Genomic DNA, 23,054 nt, shown 5'->3' on the forward strand with positions numbered 1-23,054 from the left:
GCTCCTTCTTCATCTGCTGGGCACACACCAGAGTTGATGTTTTTGGCTCAAAAAGTGACCCTGTCTTTCCATGTTGTGTGTCCATCTCCCACCCGAGGAGGGAGAGGGATGGAAATTGGGAGCAGGTTGTGAACACAGTTCATGCCCCTTTGTGGTGGCTGCTCCTGTTGATTCTTGCTGTCCAGGTGTTAAAGCCTCCCCAGGGGTGGGAAGTGCTCGGTGACCTGACTGAGCTGGGCTTGGCAGGCACTTAGCAGCTCTCAGGAGGTGCTAGAAACCTGCAAAGAGAATTCTAGTTTGGGAGGCTGAGCCCGGGCACTGCTTGTGGCCCATTCCCCGCTGGTTTCCCATCGACTGTGAGGAGTTTCTGCTTCAGGTGTCACCTTGAGTATGGTGAGGTCTGGCCAGGACTTGTGCAGGGCACCTTCAGACACCTGCCAGGTGTGCCTGTGATCAGTCAAATCCCATGGCTGCCTTGGTATGGGAAACTTCAAGCTAGTTCTCAATCCTTGCTGCTCTTACATGAATTTGGGGTTGTTCTGGGCATACCTGCTCAGTTTGATGTGGTGCTGCTCCGTGGGGCAGAGCACTGCTCTGTGTACCCACAGTGGAGGCAGCTGCCTGCTCCAGAGTGGACTGTGGGTCCCTTGCACTTGGGAATGTTGTTTGATGGGTTGCTGTGTTTATACACAGAGCCGTGTTTATTTTCTTGGGCTTGGTGATGGATGCTGGCAAAGTCACTCGGCAGTAGGATGGGAAGAAAAGGGTCATTCTTTGCTCCTCAGCTATTTCTACACTGTCCCTGCAAGGGAAATTGCTTGGTCAGGGCTTCTCTTTCTTCTCCTGAACAAATGTCATCTTGGGATTTGCTGCTAATCTTGGTGGTTGGGTGTGAAATTCCACAGCCCTCTGTGCAGGGAGAGAAGGGGCTCTGGCTGAGAGCTGGGGCCATGGGTGCCACAACCCCTGTTTGTTGAGGCCCTGGCACAGGGTGCCCAGAGCTGTGGCTGCCCCATCCCTGGACAGAGCTTGGAGCAACCTGGCATAGTGGAAGGTGTCCCTGCCTGTGGCAGGGGGTGGAACGGGATGAGCTTTCAGGTCTCTATGCACCCAAGTTATTCCATGATTGTCCCATTTGGGTGCTGGGGGATGTGGCTGCCTCCTTCCACCTTGGCAGGGACAGGGGGAATTTCTCAGCTCTGTGTTTTGGGAGCTGTGCTCTCACTGTCTGCATGGCACTGGTGCTCTACCAGTTGTTTCCCAGAGGTCGTGCACTGCTCCCCACAGCCAGCGCTGGCTCTCGGACCGAGACATGCTGCCACCTCTGCTGCATCTCACAAGGGAGCTTCTGGCCATCTCAGCTGCAGGAATTGGCCATTCCTGGGTTTCCTGGCTGGGGTCCGTGTTGGCCACTGTGGCGAGGGGACCCCGCCTTGGCAGAAGGGGGAGAAGAAATGTTGATGTCACCTGGCTGATGCCACTTTGCTCTTTGGCATCATCTGCCCCAGCCCAGGAGGGGCAATGGGGCAGCCACCAAGTCCCCAAGTCGATGGGGGACAGCAGGGTCTTGCCCCCAGCGTGGGAGAGGGGCTGTCATCCGCACACCCTGCTCCACCCCACCCCACTGTTTGTTCCCATCCGTGCTCTGCCTGGTTTTTTCCCTGCTCCTATTTTAAGCACACACTCCCATCCCGCCACGCTCTGTGGCCTTGCTGGGTTTGTTTCCAGTGTCTATTAAAAGACAATGCCCAGATGGGAGCACTCGTAGGAGGGCTGGGCTGGGCGGCGGGCTGGCTAATTCAGGCTGGTAACCCTGTGCTGCCGGCTGGCAGCCTGGAAACATCCTGTTTTGGTTTCTAAAAACTCTCTGGGCACTTCTGAGCTCATCTGTGCTGAGGAGAGCAGGGGCCAGATCCATCCCATGCCAGAGAGGCTGCTCCCAGTGGGACAGCCTGCTGCCACCTGCCTGTTCCCCTCTGGCCAGGGCTCCAGGGGCTGTGCTGCCTCTGGCCTCACCATGGGGGGAATTGTGGGGAGAGGTCCCAGCCAGCTTTTGGAAGGTGGGTAGTTACCAGAATGCCCTGCTGAGCCACATCAGTGAGGGACCACCTTCACCTCCTGATGGGGGAAGAGGAGCCTCTTCTGTACCCACAGTTGCTCCATGTTCCTGGGTGTGGGTGGCCAAAGCAAACCCCAGCACAGAGCCATGTCTGGGGGGCAGCCGGGGTTCCAGTGTGAGTTCACTGTGTGAGGAGCCCCTGGCTGGGGCTGGCCTCCTGGGGGCACAACTGAAGTGGCCACAGCAGCTCCTGCTCTGCCCGTGGCTCTCATCTAATCTATTTTCAACAACCATCTCCTGCTTTCCCATGTCTCCTCCCAATCCCAGTCCTGCCATGAGCCGCTCCCCAAGGAGAGCAGCTTTGGAGTGAGTGGGAGGGTTCCAGTTGCTGGAGCTGCTGTGAGTGGCATGACTGATCTGTGCCCTGTCGCTGCCAAGCTGCTTTCCCCTCCCAGTGCCAGCCCTGAGACTTGGGGACAGTTTGTGGGTTTTGCCCTTTTAAGGTAGATTTTGGCTGGGACAAACTGATGTCCTTGTCCCTGCAGTCTTTACCCTCCGTGGTTGCTGCCTTGTCCCTGCAGTCTTTACCCTCCGTGGTTGCTGCCTGGGCTCTGCCTCTGCTCCCCAGGCCCACCAGATTTGGGATGGCAGCGTCTCCCCTCCTGCCCTGTCCCCCTCCTCACTCACAGGAATGAATTCTTAAGGTGAAACCCAGCTTTTTCAGGAATGCCTCTGTGCTGCCTTGGGGACCCTGGATGGTCCAAAGGGGAGAGTTTGCAGGGGGGGCTGCAGGTGTTCTGCCCATGGAGGTTGGGCTGCCCCGGCCGTGGGAAGCAGTGGCAGGTGAGCTCTAGGGTGGCAGCAACCCCCAAGAGATGGAGCAGCTGCACCTGAGCTGGTCACAACTTGTGCTGTGATTTCAGCTCCCATCCTTCCCGACTGCTTGTCCCCTCCTTTTCTGGAGGCCACAGCTGTCCTGGGAGCACCTTCCTCATCTGCCTCTGTGCAAGACTTGGAGCCAGGCATGAGGCACTGGTCAGGGTCCCCACCATGGTGCAGGACCTGGGGCTGGTGTGGGATCTCCTGGGATCTGCAGGGGTGGATGAAACAAGCTGGCATCCACGGTGGCGAGCAGATGTCCGGCCGTGAGCGGCCAGGGCCATTCCTCGGCACGTAGAGTGACCGTCTGTGAACAAAGCAAGGTGGTGTCACCTGGGTGACTCCTCCATGGGTCTCTGCCACCAGCAGGTGTGTGCCAAGACTGGGGGCAGGTCTGAGCAGCCAGCATGAAGCTCCAGGCACTGCCCTGAGCAGAGGCATGGAACTGGATCCTGGCCCTTCCCAGGGGACACCAGTGGCTGTGCTGGGAGGAAGCAGCGGAAGACCAGGGCAAAAAGACAGGAGTGGGGTTTTCCATGTGATGTCTGCCACCTCCCACATTCCCTTCCCTTGCAGGACGCACCGACATGTGGCCGGAGCAGCCCGGGGAAACGCGGGGAGTGGAGAGCAAAGTCCCAGTGCCAGGAGCCGGCACCGGCAGCAGGCCAAGAGCTCACAGCACACCAGCACAGCCACCAGCATGGCCAATGGCACAGCCACCAGCATGGCCAATGGCATAGCCACTGGCGTGGCCACCAGCACGGCCAATGGCACGGCCACCGGCATGGCCAATGGCGTGGCCAACGGCACAGGTGACTCTGCGCTCGTGGGAGGTGGGGGCAGAGCTCGGGGCTATTACTCATTTAGAAAATGAATCGCTGCTGAGATAATGCATCTTGTAGTGCCTGGGAATTTTGTCCCCGCGGAGTGATTGATTTTTATTGATTTTACTTCTGATAAGCCAGGCAGCTCTGCAGAGCGCACTGGGAGGATCTCTGCTGCCTGTCAGGAATGATTTCTGTGACTCCACTCTGGAGTCACCAGCTCCAGGTGTTTAAAGGATACTGGGGCAGCAATATCACCGATATCACAGTGAGGAGGACAGTTGTCACTGCTGAGTGGGCTTTTTTCAGGGTTCAGCTGAATTTCCCAGCAGTCTTCAGTGAAAATGTTCTGAGCTGTGAAGTGGGGAGGAGCAGCTGCCTGTCAAGCATGAGACAAGGCACAAACCCACCTCTCATAGAGGGCTGGTTCTTACACCATGGGGTATTTTTGGAAAGATTTCTCTTGTCATTTCTTGGATTTGTCCACAAAGCCATAAATCCCTTGTGGAGCAGGACTGAGACCTGCTGAGTGCCTGACTGTGAAGTCACACGTGGCTGATCTGTTTTTCTTCTCTGGCTCTCATGGAGCATCTTCTGCTCCTCTGCACTGCATTTGCTTTTGTGGGAGAGGAAGGAGAGGCAGAGTGCTTTGTTTTGGGTAGAAGGAAATGTACTGTTCAGCCCAGAAGGAGTCTGGTGTCTTCTGACGTTTCGTTGGGAAAACCTGGAGCAATGCAATTTCAATTTTTCCAAAGCCCATTTTTGTCAAAGCCCAGCCCCTCCCAGGCTCCTTGCTCTGTGGACACTCCCTCAGGCTGGGGATGGGGATTTTGATCTCAAGTACAACTTGGCTCCTTGGCTTTGGTGTATTTAAAGAACTTTTTACTGGCCCAGCCACAGCCTCCCCAGTGGCTTTATGACTGTGCCGTCCTTGTTGCTGTTTTACCACCCCCCATGCCTCCCGCAGGTCCTGTCAGCAATGGCTCGGGATGGGGAGAAGAGTGTTTTGTGTGGCTGGGATTAGTGCTGGACACCCTGGAATGCCTAGAAACCAACCTCTTCTCCCTCACTGTGGCACATTTTGGTGACACTGCCATGTTTTTCAAGCAGGCTGTTCCAAGAACTCCCCATTACATTTGTCACTCACATCTGTAATTTCAGCTGACAATAAAAGAGATTATTCCCAGGCGTGTTTTCCCCACAGCCACATTGTTCAGCCCTTGCTATGTTCCCCCTGGAGCCCTTCTTTATCAGGTGGACTTTGGATCAGCTTTTCCCTGCTTTGTCCAGGACTGAGATCAAACTGACCATGGTGCATTCACCTGGGTCCTGCTGCACGTTCCCTTTGAAGCTTCTCACAATGTGACTGAAGCTTCTAAAATGGCCTTTTCCCAGGCTTGCTGGAGATGAAGGGCAGTCAGAGACCTCCTCAGCTGGGTCCTGCTGGACTCTGATGGAACATCAGTTGTTGCTAACCTGGAAATCTTCCTTGCCTGCAGCTTTTGCCTGGGGGCACCTGCAGCTGCTGCTGTGTCCCAGGATCCCTCTAGTGCTGGAGGATTTGTCCTGCCACCCTCCACCTGCCAAGCAGAGTGTCCTGAGCACTCTGTCTCTTCCACAGAGCATCTGTAGCTCTTCAGTCTCCCTTCCATGAGGGTTTATACTGCTTTTTCCTACAAGACTTCTAAATATTTGGGCTTCCCTTACAGTTTTTATGTTTCTCAGCTCTAACTCATGGAAATCTGTCTGCATTCCTCACGCCCTTGTTTGTGGGTTGTTTATAAAGCTTTTGCTTTGCCACTCCAGCCAGGATGCCTTGTAGCAAAGGATCTCCTCAGCTGGGCTGCCAGGTCTCAGCGTTTTGGCTATCTAATAAATATTCCTCAAACAAATTCCCTTTCAACTTTCTTTCTCTGCAAAAAACTTACCAGTTTTCTTTGTAGTTTTCCTTTGCTCAGTCTCTTCCCCTTCCCAAAAGTTCCGTGGAATCCAGCAACGTTTAGCTCTTTCCAGTGCTGTTGACTTGCAGAGCCTGGGTTTCACTCTGCCTCAGGGGAGATGCTGTACCCACTGTTTCGGAGCTCCCCCTCATTCCCCGAGTTCCCATCTGGGGTGCAGCTTGTTTCCAGTGGCAGAGGAGACACTGAGCACAAATGCAAAGAACCTTCTGCTTTTGCCTCAGGATGGAGGCGATGGCAGTGGTGCCCAGAGGGGTCTGGGTGAAGCAGGTGCTGCCTTTGCTGCAGGCTGGGAGCACTGAGAGCGCCGTGCTTGGGTTGTGACCCACCACGTGCTCTGCTTCCCGGGAAGATCAGCCGGCCTTGGCCCCCTCCCTGGTGCTGACCTCCTGCCCTCTGCCTTTCCAGTGAACGGGGATGCCGTGGGTGCCGTGGACATGGATGAGGACAGGCCGGCAGCTGGTGCCAGCGTTCCGACCCCGGCGGCGTCCGGCACGGCCGACGGCTCCGCTGCTCCTGCCCTTCCTGCCCTGAGCAGCTCCGGAGAGGCCGAGGAGGCAGCCTCAGGCCCCAGTGCCCCCCCAGCTCGGGCAGCCGTGCTCACCCTGGATGCTCTGCCCCCCGGGTAAGCTCTGCCTGTGGCCCTTGGGGAGTGGGGATGGGAACCAACTGGGGCACTGCTGTGTGCTGGGATGAGAGGCTGTTCAAGGGAGGGGAAGTGCTGCCCCAGGAACTGGTGGAGATGCTGGTGCTGGGTGGAACAAGGAGGGCCTGGGGCAGGTGCTGGGGATCCTGTGCTCCTTGTCCTGCCTGCCTGCCCAGGATGCTCTGGGCTGAGGTCTAGCCTGTGCCTGCTGGGTGTTTGGGGTAGTAAACAGTGGGTGGCATCTCTGTGCCAAGCAGCATCTGTGTCTGGGGAGCAGCAGAGCCCTCCACTCTCACCGGGCTGCTCAAGGGATCAGTCAGAGGAAAACACCCAGGAGAGTGAGCGTGGATTTTCAGGGAGCTCCACTGAGCAGGAGGGCACAGGCGTGCTCCGGGGACACCACAGAGACATTGGCCACGGCTGGGGCCAGGGGGGCAGGGCCCTCGAGTAGTGGTGCTCATTCTCCCTGGTGTGGATGCTGTTCATCCTCCTCCTCCTCCACAGGACATTGGGAATGGGCTGCAGAGGAGTGGGGGCTGCTGGCTCGGGCTGTGGGGGTGGCAGTCGGGGTCTGGGCTCAGCCCCCAGTGTGCTGCAGCTGCGCCGTTCTCCCCTCGTGTCAGACCCCTAGAATTCTGGGCGGGGGGTGAAATGGCCTGTGTTTGGGATGAAGGGAGCTGTTTATTTTGCTTTGGCTGAGGCGATGCCTGGAAGGTCAGGGCCCCGCTCGCGTGTCAGTCACAGGTAATTAGGGTTAACGGCTCACTGTGCCTTTATGCGGGTGTGTGAGGGTTTCTGTTCTCCTGGCCTGGGCGCTTCCTGTTTCCAGGCAGCTGGAAAAGTCCAGTGCTCTCAAAAAGGCCTTTATTCCAGCCAGAGCTTATGCCTCTTTCTGCTCCTACCAGGTAGACTGAAGGTCTCCTTTTCCCCACCTGGGGCTGGAAACAGGCTGTTGTTTCTGTGCTGGGGCAGGGAAGCCTGCAGATACCTTCAGGATTTTGGAGGTTCAGGAGGCTGCAGGCGCCGCTTTCTAAGACACCAGGCTGGATTTACCTGGCCCAGCCAGGTGGAAAAGTGGCCGTGTCCTCTGTGCCCATCTCCCTGTGGAGCTCACACACCAGAGAATCGGGTGTGTCAGAGCAGGGAGGAGGATAAAGGCGTTTGCTTTGGGAGATGGATGGAGAGGAACACTGAAGGGGTAGTGAGGCATTCTCCAGGCTGAGCTGGAATTTAGATCTCTGGAGACACCTTTGGTTAGCACCTTCTGTGCTGGCCGTGGGATCTGTAGGGGGAAAGAGGGCAGCACGAGCTGCATTTGTGCTGTGCTGTGCTGGCCTGAGCAGGGGGAGACCAGAGATCAGGGGCTTCCCAGGTGAAGGAGAGCAGAGAGTTGAATCCGTTGAGGTCTCCACGGTGTGAACCCTGCCAGGGAGCTGCCAGAGCAGGTCCTGGGCTAATGGGGATTTGCTGAACTGGATTGCACAGTGCTGTGTCCCTGGGGTGGTGTAAATGAGCTTCTGGAGTTCTCTTGAGCCCTGATCCAGGGAGGCTGGTTTTTGGCGGGCTCACCTCACCACGGAATTTTCTTACTGGTGGTTTGGGGCCCATCTTGGGAGATGGGGATGCAGGATAGCCCCTTGCTGGGACGGCTGTGAGAGCACTGTAGGGCCTGTGGGGATGGCTCCTGCTCTGCCACTCCAGGAGCAGCGTCCCCCTGCAGAGCTGCCAGGCACGTCCCTCCTGAGCCCTGCGCCGTTCTCCGAGTGTCTCCTTTCTTCCCTGGAAGCGTGGGGAGCACTCCCTTCAGCCTCTGGAGGGTGGTCCCAGCCTCCCTGCTCATTCTGGGCTGTAACAGACGGTTGGGTTCATGTGGGGATCCCAAGTGATTTGCTGTGCTCAGATCTCCGTGTCTCAACATCTGCACCAGGTGTGGTGGCTCAAAGGCATCCCTCACACAACTGGGAGTCTGTCCTAGGGGCTAGAGAGGGCTGGAAGGAGTTCTGAGTAATTCCAGCCCCGACAGTGCCCAAAACCTCCTTCACATCCTCTGGGCAGAGCGTTCCCCTGCGGAGCTGGGAGCGTGTGTGGCGCCGGAGCCGTGGCCACAGTGCCCAAGGCTTTGGGGTCCCAGCTCTCATGCTGGGGTTTCTGAGCGGATCGATAGTGAAGAGAGGGGAGGGGGACTGCTGGCTCCTGCATCTGGATCCTATCAGGGATGATCCCATGTGGGGACAGGCGGCTGGAGCAGGGGGCGTGCGTGCTGTCTTGCCCGCACAAAGAGGTGCTTTATGCTGCCTGGCAGAACCCATGGGGCTGTGGTTTCTTACGTAAGGAGGGCGTTTTGTTTGGACTGCAGGGTTGCCTCAGCTCTGCCACTTCTCAGTGCCTGTGGCTCCCTGCATCCATGGCCATCATGAGCCTGTGGGCAGCTGGAGGAGAGCTGGCAGGGACCGGCATGTTGGGTGCTTTGTGGTTGCAGTGTGGTGCATGTGGGGAGAGCTCCCACCATCCAGTGCTCCCAAAACCGTGGATCTCCCATGCTGGGGGCTGTGTGGAGCTGGGCAAGGTGGTCTGAGCACGGACGGGTTGTCCCCAGTGTCCCCATCTCTGTGTGTCAGCGGTAACCGCGGTTCATCACCACCGGCGGTGACTGGCAGGGAGAGCCAGCCCTCGGCAGATTCACTCCTCACATCACCCAGGAGCTGCTGGGGAGGAGTTTGTGAGCTCATCAGTGTTTTTACAGGGGGTGAGGTGGGGGCAGGGGGACATCAAGCAGTAGCTGCCACCACCAGCAGCTCTCCGCAATCCTGCATGTCTCTTTTCAGTCACGAGCACACCCAGAGGGATCCAGAAACCTGGAGGAATTCTCATCATGGGAATTCTGGTCTCTATAGCCACAGGAATGGTGCCTTCCAAGTCCTCAGAGCTGTATGGATCAGAGAACCTGATGTTAATGAGACTGGAGGACCTGTCCAGGGCAATTCCACTGCCCTGAAGGTGCCTGGGCACCTTCTGCCATCCATCTCATGGGGTGGACATCCTTGTGCCTTAGGACACCCCAGCTGTGCTGATTTTCTCTTTAGAGATTTCACTCTTGTTTTACCTGTCCTGGTGCTTTTATGCTCATGAAGCACCAAGTTCATGGTTTGTGACCAGGAAACTGGGTGGTGTCAGGCTTGGCAGCCCCTCACCCTTATGGTGTAGGGGCACAGCAGATGCTGCCTCAGACTCTCCCTCAGGGATACCCACTGTTGTCCCTGACCTGGTCCAGGGAGGAGAAAGGTCCAGTGCTGCTGACTAGAAGCAACATGTGCAGGTGTTACATGGGCTCCACAGAGGCTGCAATGCAGCTGAGCTGTGTCACAGCAGTTGTGTGTCCGTGGTGAGGTCACCGATGGCTTTGCTGTCCTTGGAGCTGTGGGGCTGAGCTGGAACAAGCCCAGGCTGTGGGGCACTAGCACTTGGAGCAGCTCCATCCCCAGGGCTGCCTTCTCCCTGCCAGCCTGGGCTGGCTCCCTTGCTGTCACACAGAAGCTGGTGTATTAATTTCCTAGAGCTTTTTATGGTGATTAATTGAGACAGAAGATTGAATGGGGAGAGAGGCCTGTGGGAGCAGAAGTGTGGCAGGAGAACACTTTATCTGTCAGCAGCTGCTGCCTCGCCTCCTCTGCTGAAGGATAAAAGCTGACGAGAAAGCACAGGCTCCACAGAGCTTTTACCTTTGCCAGGGTGAATTCATGAATGAATTCACACAAAGAATGGTTCCAGTGTGGCCCTGTAAAGCCAGGCTCGCTGTCACCCAGGCTGTCCTCAGGGCCACCCCAGCCTGAGTGCCGTGGCCACACGTGTGTTTAAGCTGTAGCTGTCAGCAGCAAGCCCAGGGCTGCCAGGGAGAGAACCCAGCCCCAGCCCAAACTCAAACACTCCCCTTTGAAGATGTATTAGGACAAACCAAACAAAAACATCAGAAACACAGGGCATAAAACTGACCCTGTGTGAAATCTTATGCCGACCTTTCTGGGGGAAATTAGGAATTTATGTTCCAGGTTATGCCTGTTCAGGAAGCAGAGTGCTGCAGCCCCTCTCCCAGAGTCTCCATCTAGGAGGCCCAGCAGCTGCCATGCAGACCTGTCCAGTAAAGGTTGGAATGCCAAGGATGTGAGGGGCTGGGCTCCCTGACCCACCAGGGGCAGCTCTCTGGATGTTCTTGGTGCCAGCAAGTATCACCTGCCTCATGATTTTATTTTTCTTGCAGGTGGGAACAGCGGGAGCTGCCGAATGGTAGAGTCTACTATGTAGACCACAACAACAAGACCACGACGTGGGAGAGACCCCTTCCTCCAGGGTAAGGGGCTCAGGGGCTCCAGGCCTTGCCTCGGTTGGAGGTCGGCTGTCCTGGAGGGATGCTCATGGCATCCTGGTGGGAGCTCTGCTGGTGTCCCAGAATCCTGTCAGGCTTCGTGTGCCCTTGCAGGAGCTACTCGAAGAGTTACTCGTCCTCTGTATTTCGTTTTGGTGGGTCCTTGTCCAAAAGAGCCCCTTTAGGTGTGAAACCAGTGGTTATGCTGGAGCTGGGCACAGAGCCCTCATGTCGGAGGGTGCCAGTCCGCAGGACCCGCCAAGCTGCGTGAGACACACGGTGACAACTTCCTTGGGTGCTTGCAGGTGGGAGAAGCGCGTGGATCCTCGAGGCAGGTATTACTACGTGGACCACAACACCCGGACCACCACGTGGCAGCGCCCCACGGCCGAGTACGTCAGGAACTACGAGCAGTGGCAGTCGCAGCGCAACCAGCTCCAAGGGGCCATGCAGCAGTTCAGCCAAAGGTTCTTGTACCAGGTGAGAGCCGGGCGTGGTGCTGGCGGGGGTCTCACCTGGCTGTCCCACTGGTCTTGCCGGGGCCTGCCTGGGAGCCACGGAGCGTGGGAAGGCGCTTGCTGGGCTGTGTGGGGTCTGTGTGAGCTCAGAGCAGTGCCTGGATGGGAGCCCACAAACTCCTCAGCTGCCTGCAGAGGCTGTGGGGGAGTGACTTGCTTTTTATAAACCAGCTTGCACGGCCTTGAAGAGTGGTGGGAGGTGTCCTCAGCTGCCTGTGCCCAAGGTCTCGCCAGTGCCAGTGGCACACATTCTCCTGTGACTCCCATCAGACAAGCCTTGCTGCAGACCTGTGGGGCTGCAGAACCTGCTGTTGGAGCTGAGGGAGCTGTGGGAGCCTGGTGTGTAGCAGGACAGGAGGCTCTGGGGCCTGAGCTCATCCCTGCCCGGGTCTCTGTTGGGCTGAGGACAGCGTGGTTGGGTCCCAGATGCAGCAGGAGCTGCAGGGCCAGGGTACCAGTGCAGAGGGTTGCAGGAGCCAGGGACCAGAGGGTGCAAGGAACAAGCTGGACTTGGCCAGCTCCCTCCTGCTTCCTCTGCTGCTTCCCCTCATTCCTGGTTTGGGCTGAGTATTTGCGTTTCCTTGCTCAGGGAATGGTCTCAACCATTCTGTTTCTGGGCAGGGACCACGCTTGTCCCGGCCATACCTTTGCTGTGGATCTGGACCCAGCTGTGGGAGTGAGCACCTCTGCTGACCTGAGCAGTGCTGGTGGCCATGGGCTGCAGGGAGAGCAGTGCTTGGGAAAGGGCCAGGCTGGAGCGGTTCTGCCACCCGGAGCAGCAATCTGGCCCGTGCAGTGGTGAAACTGCACTCGTGCCAGAGGCAGGTGAACAGGTGTGGAGGGAAGGTGGGGAGCCTAGAGGAACCAGCTTCTCATTGACTTTTATCTCCTCAGAGAAAGCCAGGAGTCCCAGCTGAGACTGGAGTGAGCTCAGGGCTGTATCGAGGAGCTCGGCTGCTCTCTGGGCAGGGGAGTAGGCAGTGCAAAGTCCATTCTGTGTGGAACACAACCGGGGCCGCTCCTGGGGCTCAGCCCCTCTCCTCCCCCTGCCTGTCCCTCCCTGGATGTCTCTCCAACCCTTCCAAGCCTCACAGGGGAGCTGGACCCCCACGACCGTGCTGTCCCACGTGCCGTTCACCAGAGCCCAGTGGAAGGGCACTGGGAGGGGCTCCCCTGGGAGGGGGCTCCCAGCGGGGCTCCAGGCCCATCCCTCACTCCCCGCCAGTGCCAGCCTTGGAGCTGCTCCAGCGCCGTGCAGCTCACCCTGGCCGCGCTCTGCCGAGGGAGGGACTTGAGCTCCAAATTTAGCCTGATGAAACGATTGTACTTTTTGTTTCAAACTCTGCTGCCAGCGGTGATGGCTGCTGCTCTGCCTCCTGCCCCACAGGGGCTTTCTGCTTGACTTGCCCCTGCCTCCAGCATCCCTCTGCCCTCCTTGCTGGAGGGGACGGTAGGGGGGATGACGAGCAGTGGGGCAGAGCCTGGGAAAGGCAGAGCTTGGGGGGCTTGGGTGAAGCCAGGGATCGCTCTCCCAGCAGATGCCCTGGTGCTGCATCCCTTGCATGAAGGGTCTCTGGCACAGGGGCCAGGTTGTTCCCAGGGGCTGTGGGGAGCTGCAGGAGCTGCCTGGAGCCCTGCCCTGGTAGCTTCAATTAGCTATGTTTAGGTGCCAGTGAGGTGGTACCTCTGGACAAGACTCGGCTGCGTGTCTGGGCAGCCTGTCCTGGTGGGGAGGGAGCGGACGCTGCCCCAGGTCCGAGCTGTGCTGGCCATGCCAGTCCTGGCACGGGGGGCGGGTACAAGAGATGAAGCTCGGAGGGGCACGGGCTGTGCCAGGCCATCCCCGGGGTGCTGGGCTGCCATGAGCTGTACCCATCCAGGTTTTGGTGCCTCTCGGGGGTGGGGGTCCCTGGCGCCGCGAGGGCCGGGTCTGGCTGCAGGTGGCATGTCCTGGACCCAGGCTGACTCGGATCGGTCCTGGCGCGGGGAGCTGGGACACAGCCCCCTCCAGCAGCTGGGCTTTTACCTTTTGGGTAACGATTCGTTTCTTATTTAACCATTAAAAGCGCTTCCAGGTCCCCTCCTGCCCTGGGCCCCGGGGACCCTCTATCCCCAGGGAGCGCAGCGGGGCGGGGGCGGGGGTTTGCACCCACCGGCGCGGGACAGCGGCCCGTGCCCCCCGTGCTGGGCCAGCCCGGCTCGGGAGAAAGGGGCTTTGTGCGGCGGGGGCGGGGGCCGGGCCGCCCGGGCTGAATGCGGGCTCAGTGCAGCGCATCCCGCACCGGCCCTGCCCGGGAGGAGGGGGCCGCCATCCCGCCAGGAAGCGCGGGGCGTGGACAGCGCTTGTGGGAATGATTTCATTGGAAAGGCCTGCGATATTTTTTCCCCTCTTGTGTGTGGTTCTTGGAGGAGGCTGGAGGTGTATGTGGAGGGGACGCCGGCGCAGCCGAGCAGCCGCGCACGTCCGGAGCCCTCCGGGCCGTCCCGCTGCCCTCGGCCGGCACAGCCCCTGCCCCTGCCCGCCGCCCCTTGGCTGCCCCAGCCCCTGCTTAGGCTGAGCTTCTGGGCTTTTTTTTTTTTTTTTCTTCTTTCTTTTTTTTTTTTTTTTTTTTTTGCGTTTCTTTTTTTAACCCCCCTTGAGTGTGCAAGTTTTTTTTAGTTCCCTGGGAGCTGTGGGCCAAGGAGAGGCGAGTGGAAGCGGGGCTGGCCGGCTCACCTCTATGTTCTGCTCCTCCCAGCCATCCTGGCTCTGGGGTTTATTCCGTGTTTTTGCTCTCTCTGTTGTCTCTAGTCCTCCGGAGCCCCGTCCGACAATGATCCTCTGGGGCCCCTTCCTCCTGGCTGGGGTAAGTACTGTGCTGCCTCACCTGCTCCTGCATGGCCCCCAGGGGACACTCCTGTCACCGACAGCAGGACCCTGCCCATCCCGCGGGGAGCACCGTGCTGCCAGCGCCTCCCTCGCTCCCATCCCTGGCGATACTGGGAAGGGTGGCCGTGGAGCCAGCACTCCCTGTGCTTGGCTGCACGTGGGGCTGACTCTGCCTGTGACTAGCACGATCTCTGATGTGAAATTCAACTTTTTTTTCCCCCCCTTTTTCCCTTTTTGCTGGAGGAGTTCGCAGCCTCTCTCAGTTGCTGAATGCAGAAGTGCCTGTGATTGCTCTTTGGATGGGGGAAGATGCTGGGGATCCAAGTCCTTGCTTGTCCCCACACCCCTCCTCTGCCAAGCAGGGATCTGTCCTGCTTCCGTGCTGCCTCCAGGTTGCTCTGCCTGGGTCTGTAGCAGGGCTGGGAGCTGGCAGGAGCAGGGCTGGTGGTCCCCACATGGCCCAAGCATTGTGTGCCGGGACATTTTGAAAAGTTCCTGTGTCACCCACAGGACAGAGAGATCCCCTCCATGGCCAAAGCATCCCTGGAGAGGGCAGGCTGGGACGCTTGTGGGTGCAGCTGGGCTGTGCTGTGCCAGGGAGAGCAGGAGAGGGGTTAAAATTGTGGAAGCTTGGAGCAGGACAGAGGGACTCAGGCTGCTCAGGGAGTCCACAGGGGCAGTGTCTTGATAGGGGCAGTGGTGGAGCCCTTGCTGGGTGTCCCACCTCCCATCAGCAAGGAGAAGGGACCAATCCCCAGTGCCAGCTGGGCAGGCTGGGGAGGCGCAGCTCTGCGTGGGGCTGAGCACCCCCTGGGTTTGGGGTCCCCAGGATGGATGGGATCCCTGGGGTGGATGCAGTCCTGGCCATCATTTGGGGGCTGCTGCCCACAGTCCAGGAGTGAGATGGAGCGAGGGGCTGGCACTGGCCAGAAGGGTGACAGGGAGGTGACAAGGTGTCGCTGCCTGTGTGGTGCAGGGCTGAGCATGTGGGAGTGATGCAGCACACAGAGGACGAGGAGGAGGTGCGGGGCACACACGGTGCTGGGGAGGCAGGGGTGTGTGTAGGGGTGGCTGGTGTGTGTGGTGGGGCTGTTTTGTGCCTGTGTGCAGCACAAGGAGAACCCTGTGTGTTCACACATGTGTGCACTGGAGCAAGGCCGTGCAGGGAGTTTGGAAAGCACCTGTGGCTCCATGTGGAGGGAGGGACGTTGCTGTGTGTCCCAGGAGGGGGTGTGTGTGCCACGAGGGTGTGTGGCTGTGCACAGCCCCCGTGCTGGCCTGGCAGCGCATTGGCAGCGCTGGCCTTGCCCTGGCACCTCCCACATGCTGGCACTGCTGGGCTGAGGCAGCTTGGGTGCGTGGAAAGAATGTGGGGTTTATCCTGCCTTTTCCAAAGGAGCCAGGGAGGTGGAATGGGGGAGCTGACAAACTTCTGTGAGCTGCTGTTCCCAGGACTCCAGCTGACGCTTCCTCTCCCTTTTCTCCTAGAGAAGAGACAGGACAATGGCCGAGTGTATTACGTGAACCACAACACCCGGACCACGCAGTGGGAAGACCCTCGCACGCAGGGGTAGGCGGCCGTGGGGGGAGCAGGGTTTGGGAAGGTGCTGTTCTCCAGGGACCTGCCCTGGCTGAGGACCTTTTGCTGGCCTGCACTGAGGCCATGCGTCCCACAGATGGAGAGTGAAGCTCTGACAGTGCCGTGGCTGCGGCTGGAGTGCTGCCCAGGCAGGGCTCCTCTCACAGGGTGCGCGCAGTCGCTCGCCAGTCCCATGCCATGGATCCTTCCTTTTGCCTGGCACAGAGCTGTAGTTCAGGGGGGACTGCCTGAAGGGCCTGTCTGGTGAGCCGTTCCTTGCCAGCAGGATGATCCAGGAGCCGCCACTGCCGCCGGGCTGGGAGATGAAGTACACGAACGAGAGCGTGCGGTACTTCGTGGACCACAACACCCGCACCACCACCTTCAAGGACCCGCGCCCGGGCTTCGAGTCTGGGTAAGCCCCGAGCAGCGAGTCTGGGGGCTCGCGTGGGCTCTGACAGAGGAGAGCTGCACCCAGTGACCCTCATCCCACCTGGCTGGCGACGGGGGCTGCTCGGGGCCGGGGGTGTGACCGAGGCCCTGCTGCTTTGGCAGGAGCAAGCACGGCGGCTCCCCAGGTGCGTATGACCGGAGCTTTCGCTGGAAGTACCACCAGTTCCGCTTCCTCTGCCACGTGAGTAGAGCGGCTGTGGGCGGCTGCGTGGGTGCCCTGAGCCCTGTGGGCAGGTGTGGGTGAGGAGGGCCGTGCCTGCCTCACACAGCCCTGTGCCTCTGCCCTGCCTGCAGTCGAACGCACTGCCCAGCCATGTGAAGATCAGCGTGTCCCGGCAGACGCTCTTCGAGGACTCCTTCCAGCAGGTAGGGAGGTGCCGGGGCCACGGAGCTGGGCAGGAGTGGAGCTGGCCCTCAGGAGTGGAGCTGGCCCTGGCCGCGGTGACACTTCCCTGCTCGTCCCCAGATCATGAACATGAAGCCGTACGACCTGCGGCGCCGGCTGTACATCATCATGCGAGGGGAGGAGGGCCTGGACTACGGTGGCATTGCCAGGTGAGCGCGGCGCGCCGGGCCACGGAGCTGTGCCATGCCTGTGCCCTTTGTCCTGTGGGCAGTGCAGGCACGAGGCAGCCGCACTCAGGACTCCCAGTCCTTGAGCAGAGGAGTCCAGGGGTGTTTAAATGGGAAACTGAGTTTTAGGAGTGGTGGAACGCCCTGAAAGCACTTCCAGGCGTGTCCCTGGCAGCGACAGCACAGGGGACGCAGCTGGGGCTCCCCTGCTACTCCCAGTGTGGGGGTGATGGGCTGAGTGGCCTCATCTCCCTGCAGCTGACAGGCCCTGGTGTTCCCAGACAGTCAGCATATGCCAGGGCAGACAGGGTGTGATGTGGTTGCTGCGGCCCTGCTGCTGCCCCAGTATGGTGTTGCCACAGGGCATGGGCTGTGGCTTGGCTTGAGGGGGTCCTGTGTGCTTGTGATCCCCCTCTGGCTCCCCTGGGACATCTCCTTGGAGCTGGGTTGGTGTGTCCCTGCCCGCTGCCACCCCACGCTCACCTGCTGCCCTTCGTGGGGCTGCTACCCTGGCTCCTGCTCCTGCTCCACCTCTCTCTGTGTCCTGCCAGTGGTTTTACCCTATGGTAGGTTACGTCATGCTGTTCTACCACAGGGTAGAACCACGGACGGGATGCCGGGGCTGCCTCCACGTCCGAGGATTCCTGTCTGCCTGCACGGCCGGGGGAGCAAAGCCAGGATGGTGCTGTCCCGAGCTTGGCGTGGGGCTCCTGGGGCAGCGTGTGCAGAGGGATTGGGTGCACTGGGGTGTGTATGTGTGGGACAGCCCAGCTGGGACTGAGTGTGTGGCACCTGACGGGGTTCCTAATGCTCTGAGTGGGGCCTGCAGCAAGCTGGCATCTCCAGAAACATCTCACAAACCCCACAAACCACAGGGCACCTCCTGGAGGGGGACACCCTCGCCCAGTCACACCAGTGCCCAACACCTGCCTGGCACCCTGAGGAGGTGGGCACCCGGTTGGTGCAGGGACACACACTGTCTCCTCCCTGAGCTGCTTGTCACCGTGTTCCCCTTGTCTCGTCCAGGGAGTGGTTCTTCCTCCTGTCCCACGAGGTGCTCAACCCCATGTACTGCCTCTTCGAGTACGCGGGCAAGAACAACTACTGCCTGCAGATCAACCCCGCCTCCTCCATCAACCCCGACCACCTCACCTATTTCCGCTTCATTGGCCGCTTCATCGCCATGGTGAGAGCCTGGGGGATGGCACGGGGTGGTCAGCAGGGCGAGGGGCAGCTCCATGTGCCACAGCTGTGCTGGGCTCGGCACTGCTGCCCTCCGTGAGCCCCTTCTTGCCCACGTGTGGGTCCATGGGAGATGGCCCTGCAAGGGGGTGCTATGGGGTGATGCATTTTAAATCCAGGGAATGGCTGTGGGGCCAGAGGAGACCTGGTTTCCCAGGAGTTGTGGCGGGGATGGATGGCTCCAGGTCTTTGGCTGTCACCCCAGGTGCTGTCGGATCTGCAGCTCCAGGGACTATTTTTAGTCCCAGCTGTGTGAGATTTTCCAGCTGCCCGAGCTCCGGAGCAGCTCCTCCTGTTTGTCTCGGATTCCTTAAGGCCAATGTGCCCCGGGCTGGCAGGGGGGCTGCCAGGGCTCCCCAGGCCCAGGGAAGGGTCCCTGGCCCGCAGCCCTGCGGGGTGTGCGCGGAGGCGGCTCCGGCCCCGCTGTCCTGCCCTGCCCTGCCCCGCCTCGCAGGATACCAATAAAACCCCAGACTATTACTCACCGCTGGGCTGTTCTAGACAAGCGTCTGCATTATTTTTGGCTGCCTTTGCCTCGGGGCTCCTGGAAGCCAGGGATTGAGGGAAGCCACAGCACAGCTCTGTTTGAACAAGTGCTCTTAATAGAGCTGTGAGGGGAGAGGGAGACGCAGTGGAATTTGTGGTGGGGAGGGAGAGGGGCTGCAGCCCACCCGCCCTGGGCAGTGCTGTTGGGGCAGCCCACCCTTTCCCACCGTGTGTGCCAGCCAGGAGCAAGTGCCACAGCTCAGGGACCCGGCAATGAGTTCCTTCTGCCCCGTCAGTGCCCCAGGGTGGAGCGTTTTCTCGCCCCAGGGCTGCGTCCTGGGGTCCCCCATGACCTGGTGTCCCCTCCCCGCCACAGGCTCTGTACCACGGGAAGTTCATCGATACCGGCTTCACGCTGCCCTTCTACAAACGGATGCTGAACAAGCGCCCGACGCTGAAGGACCTGGAGTCCATCGACCCCGAGTTCTACAACTCCATCGTCTGGACCAAGTGAGTGCCCTGCGCTCCTCCTCCACCTGCTCCGGTCGTGCTGCGGGCGGGCAGAGCTCTCCCCGCAGCCCCTCACTGCTGCTGGGTGCCTCCATCAGGAATCACATCCCAGTGTCCCCCACAGGGAGAACAGCCTGGAGGAGTGCGGCCTGGAGCTGTACTTCATCCAGGACATGGAGATCCTGGGCAAGGTGACCACCCACGAGCTGAAGGAGGGTGGTGAGAGCATCCGTGTGACGGAGGAGAACAAGGAGGAGTACATCATGTGAGTGGCTGTCCCAAGGGTCCTGTCAGGCACCCGCCCCCAGCGGCTGCAGGGGTGGGACCGTGGGGCTTGGGACGTGGCCGCTTCCCTGGGCTACGTGGCCTGTGACAAGCCCGGGCTGGCGCGGCTGGCCGAGCTCTGCTGCAGTCTGGATTGCTGCGGGCTGGGCAGTTGCCAGTACTTTCAGGAAAAAGGAGAGGGGAGAGAGGCTGAGGCTGCTCTCCCATCTCATGGCTGTTACCCCTGCCTGCCTGGGGGCTGCCAGGGCCAGCTCAGCTCCAGCCAGGGGACTTGCTTTGTACCCCTGGAGCTCCTAAGTCCGCTGTGCTATGCTTGGGGCTGAATGCTGCTCATGGGTTTGGGGGCAGAGACAGAAATCCACCAGTGGGAACTGAGGGGAGCCCTGGTGCTTTGAGGGAGCCCCTCTCCCCTTCCCCACACTCCCGGGGCCCTCCCTGTTTGTGGGAGGGATCCTGGGGTTTCCCCGTGCCGGGCCAGCGGTGCTGGCTCTGTGCCGACCCCGTCTGCCTCCCCAGGCTGCTGACGGACTGGAGGTTCACACGGGGCGTGGAGGAACAGACCAAGGCATTCCTGGACGGCTTCAACGAGGTGGTGCCACTCGAGTGGCTGCGCTACTTCGACGAGAAGGAGCTGGAGGTGAGCTGGCACCTGGGGTGGGGACGTGGATGTGAAGTGGCACATGGTGACCCTGCTCATGCTCTGTGCCCATCGGCTCTGCTGATGAGGGTACGGCCCCGGGTGTTCGCTCTGCGGGTGGCTCATTGGGTCCATTGGCAAGAGAACATCTTGTTGGATGGGAGGAATTCATCCCAGATGCCTCAGTGCTGGTGCCTGGGCCAGCTGAAGGCCGGCACTGGAGGAGTTGGTGCTCGGAGTGCGGGTGCAGGGCCCTGTCTGTCCCCTGCTGAGTGTTCCCCTGTCCCCAGCTGATGCTGTGTGGGATGCAGGAGATCGACATGAACGACTGGCAGAAAAATACCATCTACAGGCACTACACCAAGAACAGCAAACAGATCCAGTGGTTCTGGCAGGTCAGTCTGAGCCCAGCTGAGGGTGTGGGGTGGCAGGAGCCATCCTGTGGGATGGGACCAGGATCCCATTCACCTGCTGCATTCCTGCTGCAGGTGGTTAAGGAGATGGACAACGAGAAGAGGATCCGGCTGCTGCAGTTTGTGACGGGGACCTGCCGCCTGCCTGTCGGGGGCTTTGCTGAGCTCATCGGTGTGTCCTGGGGAGCCACTGGGGGTGGCACCTTCCTGTCCCTGTCCCCACACAGAGCACACGCAGCACATGAGCAGGAAAGCAGCTGCGAGGTCTGAGCACAGGGGTCCCATCTGGTGTTGTGCCATTTCCAGACACATTCTTTGGCCATGACCGCCCTGCCAGGGTTAACTTTGTCGGGCTGGTTTGTGATCTCAATCTGAATGAGATTGGATTTCTGATTGAATTTTGATTCTTGTGTGACAAAGCCTCTTTTTCAGAAAACCACAGTGTGGTTCCACTCATCCTTTAATTTGCTGCTTTTTGGGGCCTGCACCAGCCTTTCCCTGACTTTCCTGGTATTCGTGTCAAGCCAACCAGCTTGCTTAACCCCCTCAGTTGTTCTTGCTGGCATATTAGCTTTTTCCGCCCCCTGGAACCTCTCCAGCATTCCCAATCTGTTAAAAAGCCAGTGACTCAGACTTCCTGTGCCAGGTCCTTTAAAACTCTTGGATGGACTCGCACAATCCTGAGGGTTCACAGATCAGTAAGTTTTAGCACTGGCTATGGAACCATCATGCTCAGAGATGGTGCTCTTGCCCCTTGGTGCTGTGAACCTGCATTTTGCTTTCTCCTTTGTTTTTTGAACATCCTCTCTGCAAACAGGCAGAGATTGTTTCTGTGGATTTACCCCCTGTGTCCCTGGGATTGTAAGCCCATGACGGTGGATCTCAGTGTGTGTGGGAGGGGTTTCTTTTTCAGCTCGTGGTCGTGTAATGAACTTTGCTGTGCTTGTCATTAACAGGCAGCAACGGGCCCCAGAAATTCTGCATCGATAAAGTTGGCAAAGAGACGTGGCTGCCACGGAGCCACACGTGGTAAGTCACTGCCCCTCGGCCTGGCCGGAGTGCGTGAGGGCACAGGGAACGCTGCGGGGCTGCACGGGGCTCTCCATCCCATGGGATGGGAGTGCTGTTCCTGGCTGTGTCTCACCTTCCACTCTCTCCCCAGCTTCAACCGCCTGGATCTCCCTCCCTACAAGAGCTACGAACAGCTGAAGGAGAAGCTGCTTTACGCCATCGAGGAGACGGAAGGGTTTGGACAGGAGTGATGGAGCTGTGGGGCATTCCCAGAGTGCTGCCGGCCGGTGCCCACGGCCCTCTCTGGGATGTGCACAGGCCCCTATGGACACTGTGGCTCTTGCTCCCAGGCGAGGCCTGCACTGACACGGCCCTGGGGGAATGGGGCTTTGCTTCCCTCCCTAAGGAAATCTGAGGTGTGATGGAGAGGAGGACACAAGGGCTTGGCTCGCGAGGGCTGGCGCAGAGGGGCTGGGGGGCAGCACAGGGGGCACTGGGGCTTCTCGGCCCCCCTCACAGACACAGGTGTTTGGTAGAGGCTCTTCCCCCTCCTGTTTTCTGCCTTTTGATGCCATTTTGATAGTGGCAGGTGAGGGGGAAAATGGCTCTGACTGATTTCTGGGCCCCATCCTGCACCCAGCATCCAGCAACAATGACAAGGACCCCCAAGATGATGCTTCTGAAGGGCTCTTGTGCACTGTCTGAGCGCCAGGACAGCCCCTTCCCCAGCCACACCCACAGCCGCTGGAGCCAGAGCCTGGCTGAGCGTGTCCTGATTTGCAGCCCGTGGCCCGTGGGCAGCTGTATTTAAGTGATGTGGTTTCTGCTCAGAGCTGGTGCTCCACAGCAGCCCCGGAGGCTCGGGGCACTGCCGGGGCCCTGCCGGCCTTCGCTCAGATCCTGGGTCCTGCCCACACTTCCGTGTTCCCTCTGCTGCCGGCCGGGCTGTGGAGAGGGCAACATCACCTGGATGTCACTCCTGCCCTTCCCTGTGTGTGCGGGCAAGAGGCCTGGCATGTCCGTGTGTCCGGGGGCCTGCGGAGATGGGACCCTGCAACGGCTCCGGGCTGGGAAGCGGCCGGGTCCGCACGGCCCTGCCTGCCCCGCGAGGCTTCCTGTGCAATAAACGACAAAGCAGCTGCCGAGGTGTGCCTGTGTCCTGGATCCCTGCGAGTCCCAGGTCTCTGCCTGTCCTGGCTCAGCATTGCCCCTGGGCCCGGGTATGGCTCCCAGGGTGGGGTCTGTGCAGTGCTCAGGCTCCAGGACCATGACAGCAGCCGGAGCTCAGCACTGGGATCATAAATCCCGTGGATTTTGTCCCTGCCCGCTCTGTGTCAGTGGTGATGGTCCCAGTGCTTCCCCGGGCTCACAGCCTCCTGCCGCCCTGAGAGCTGCTTGGCCCCGACCAGGGGTGACAGGGCCACCAGCGCTGTCCCCAGGGAGGGGCTGGGGCCCTGCTGGCACAGAGCTGTGACAGCAGTGACAACATCCCAGCTGTGCCACACCCCTGGGGGCTGGGGCACAGAGCCAGTTAAACACAGGGATGGCTGTGGTGCACGGAAGTGGTTGATGGCAATAGATTAGCCCTGGAAAATGGGAATACACTCACCGAGAGCAGAGTGTGTGTGAGCTGAGGCCTCAACACCCCCCAAGACACACTGGGGGAAGGAAAAGTGCTGTATTAAAGTATAATCAAATCAAAAGCCTCTGCATGGCTCCCCCAACCCTGCCTGGGTGAGGAAGAGCAGTGCT

The 23,054-nt window shown here is 59.6% G+C and overlaps 1 protein-coding gene across 2 annotated transcripts in view; it reads left to right on the top strand.

The window, feature by feature from the left end:
- The window catches only part of WWP2 (WW domain containing E3 ubiquitin protein ligase 2), a 32,969-nt gene extending 9,975 nt beyond the window's left edge, over positions 1-22,994 (top strand). The window contains exons 7-24 of one of the 2 annotated variants that reach the window (XM_082290078.1): positions 3,515-3,750; positions 6,129-6,345; positions 10,622-10,711; positions 11,032-11,206; positions 14,036-14,090; positions 15,602-15,683; positions 15,979-16,107; positions 16,248-16,326; positions 16,440-16,511; positions 16,612-16,700; positions 17,745-17,904; positions 18,823-18,956; positions 19,081-19,221; positions 19,758-19,878; positions 20,169-20,273; positions 20,367-20,463; positions 21,248-21,320; positions 21,454-22,993. In XM_082290078.1, coding sequence (XP_082146204.1) covers positions 3,515-3,750; positions 6,129-6,345; positions 10,622-10,711; positions 11,032-11,206; positions 14,036-14,090; positions 15,602-15,683; positions 15,979-16,107; positions 16,248-16,326; positions 16,440-16,511; positions 16,612-16,700; positions 17,745-17,904; positions 18,823-18,956; positions 19,081-19,221; positions 19,758-19,878; positions 20,169-20,273; positions 20,367-20,463; positions 21,248-21,320; positions 21,454-21,553 — 2,155 coding nt within the window. In that variant the 3' untranslated portion in view covers positions 21,554-22,993. Of the gene's footprint in view, positions 1-3,514; positions 3,751-6,128; positions 6,346-10,621; positions 10,712-11,031; positions 11,207-14,035; positions 14,091-15,601; positions 15,684-15,978; positions 16,108-16,247; positions 16,327-16,439; positions 16,512-16,611; positions 16,701-17,744; positions 17,905-18,822; positions 18,957-19,080; positions 19,222-19,757; positions 19,879-20,168; positions 20,274-20,366; positions 20,464-21,247; positions 21,321-21,453 lie in introns of both variants that reach the window. The other variant, XM_082290079.1, reaches the window with a different exon arrangement.
- The last annotated feature ends 60 nt before the right edge of the window (positions 22,995-23,054 follow it).

The sequence above is a fragment of the Coloeus monedula genome (genome assembly GCF_965178545.1).
Source record: "Coloeus monedula genome assembly, chromosome: 13".
Taxonomy (NCBI): domain Eukaryota; kingdom Metazoa; phylum Chordata; class Aves; order Passeriformes; family Corvidae; genus Coloeus; species Coloeus monedula.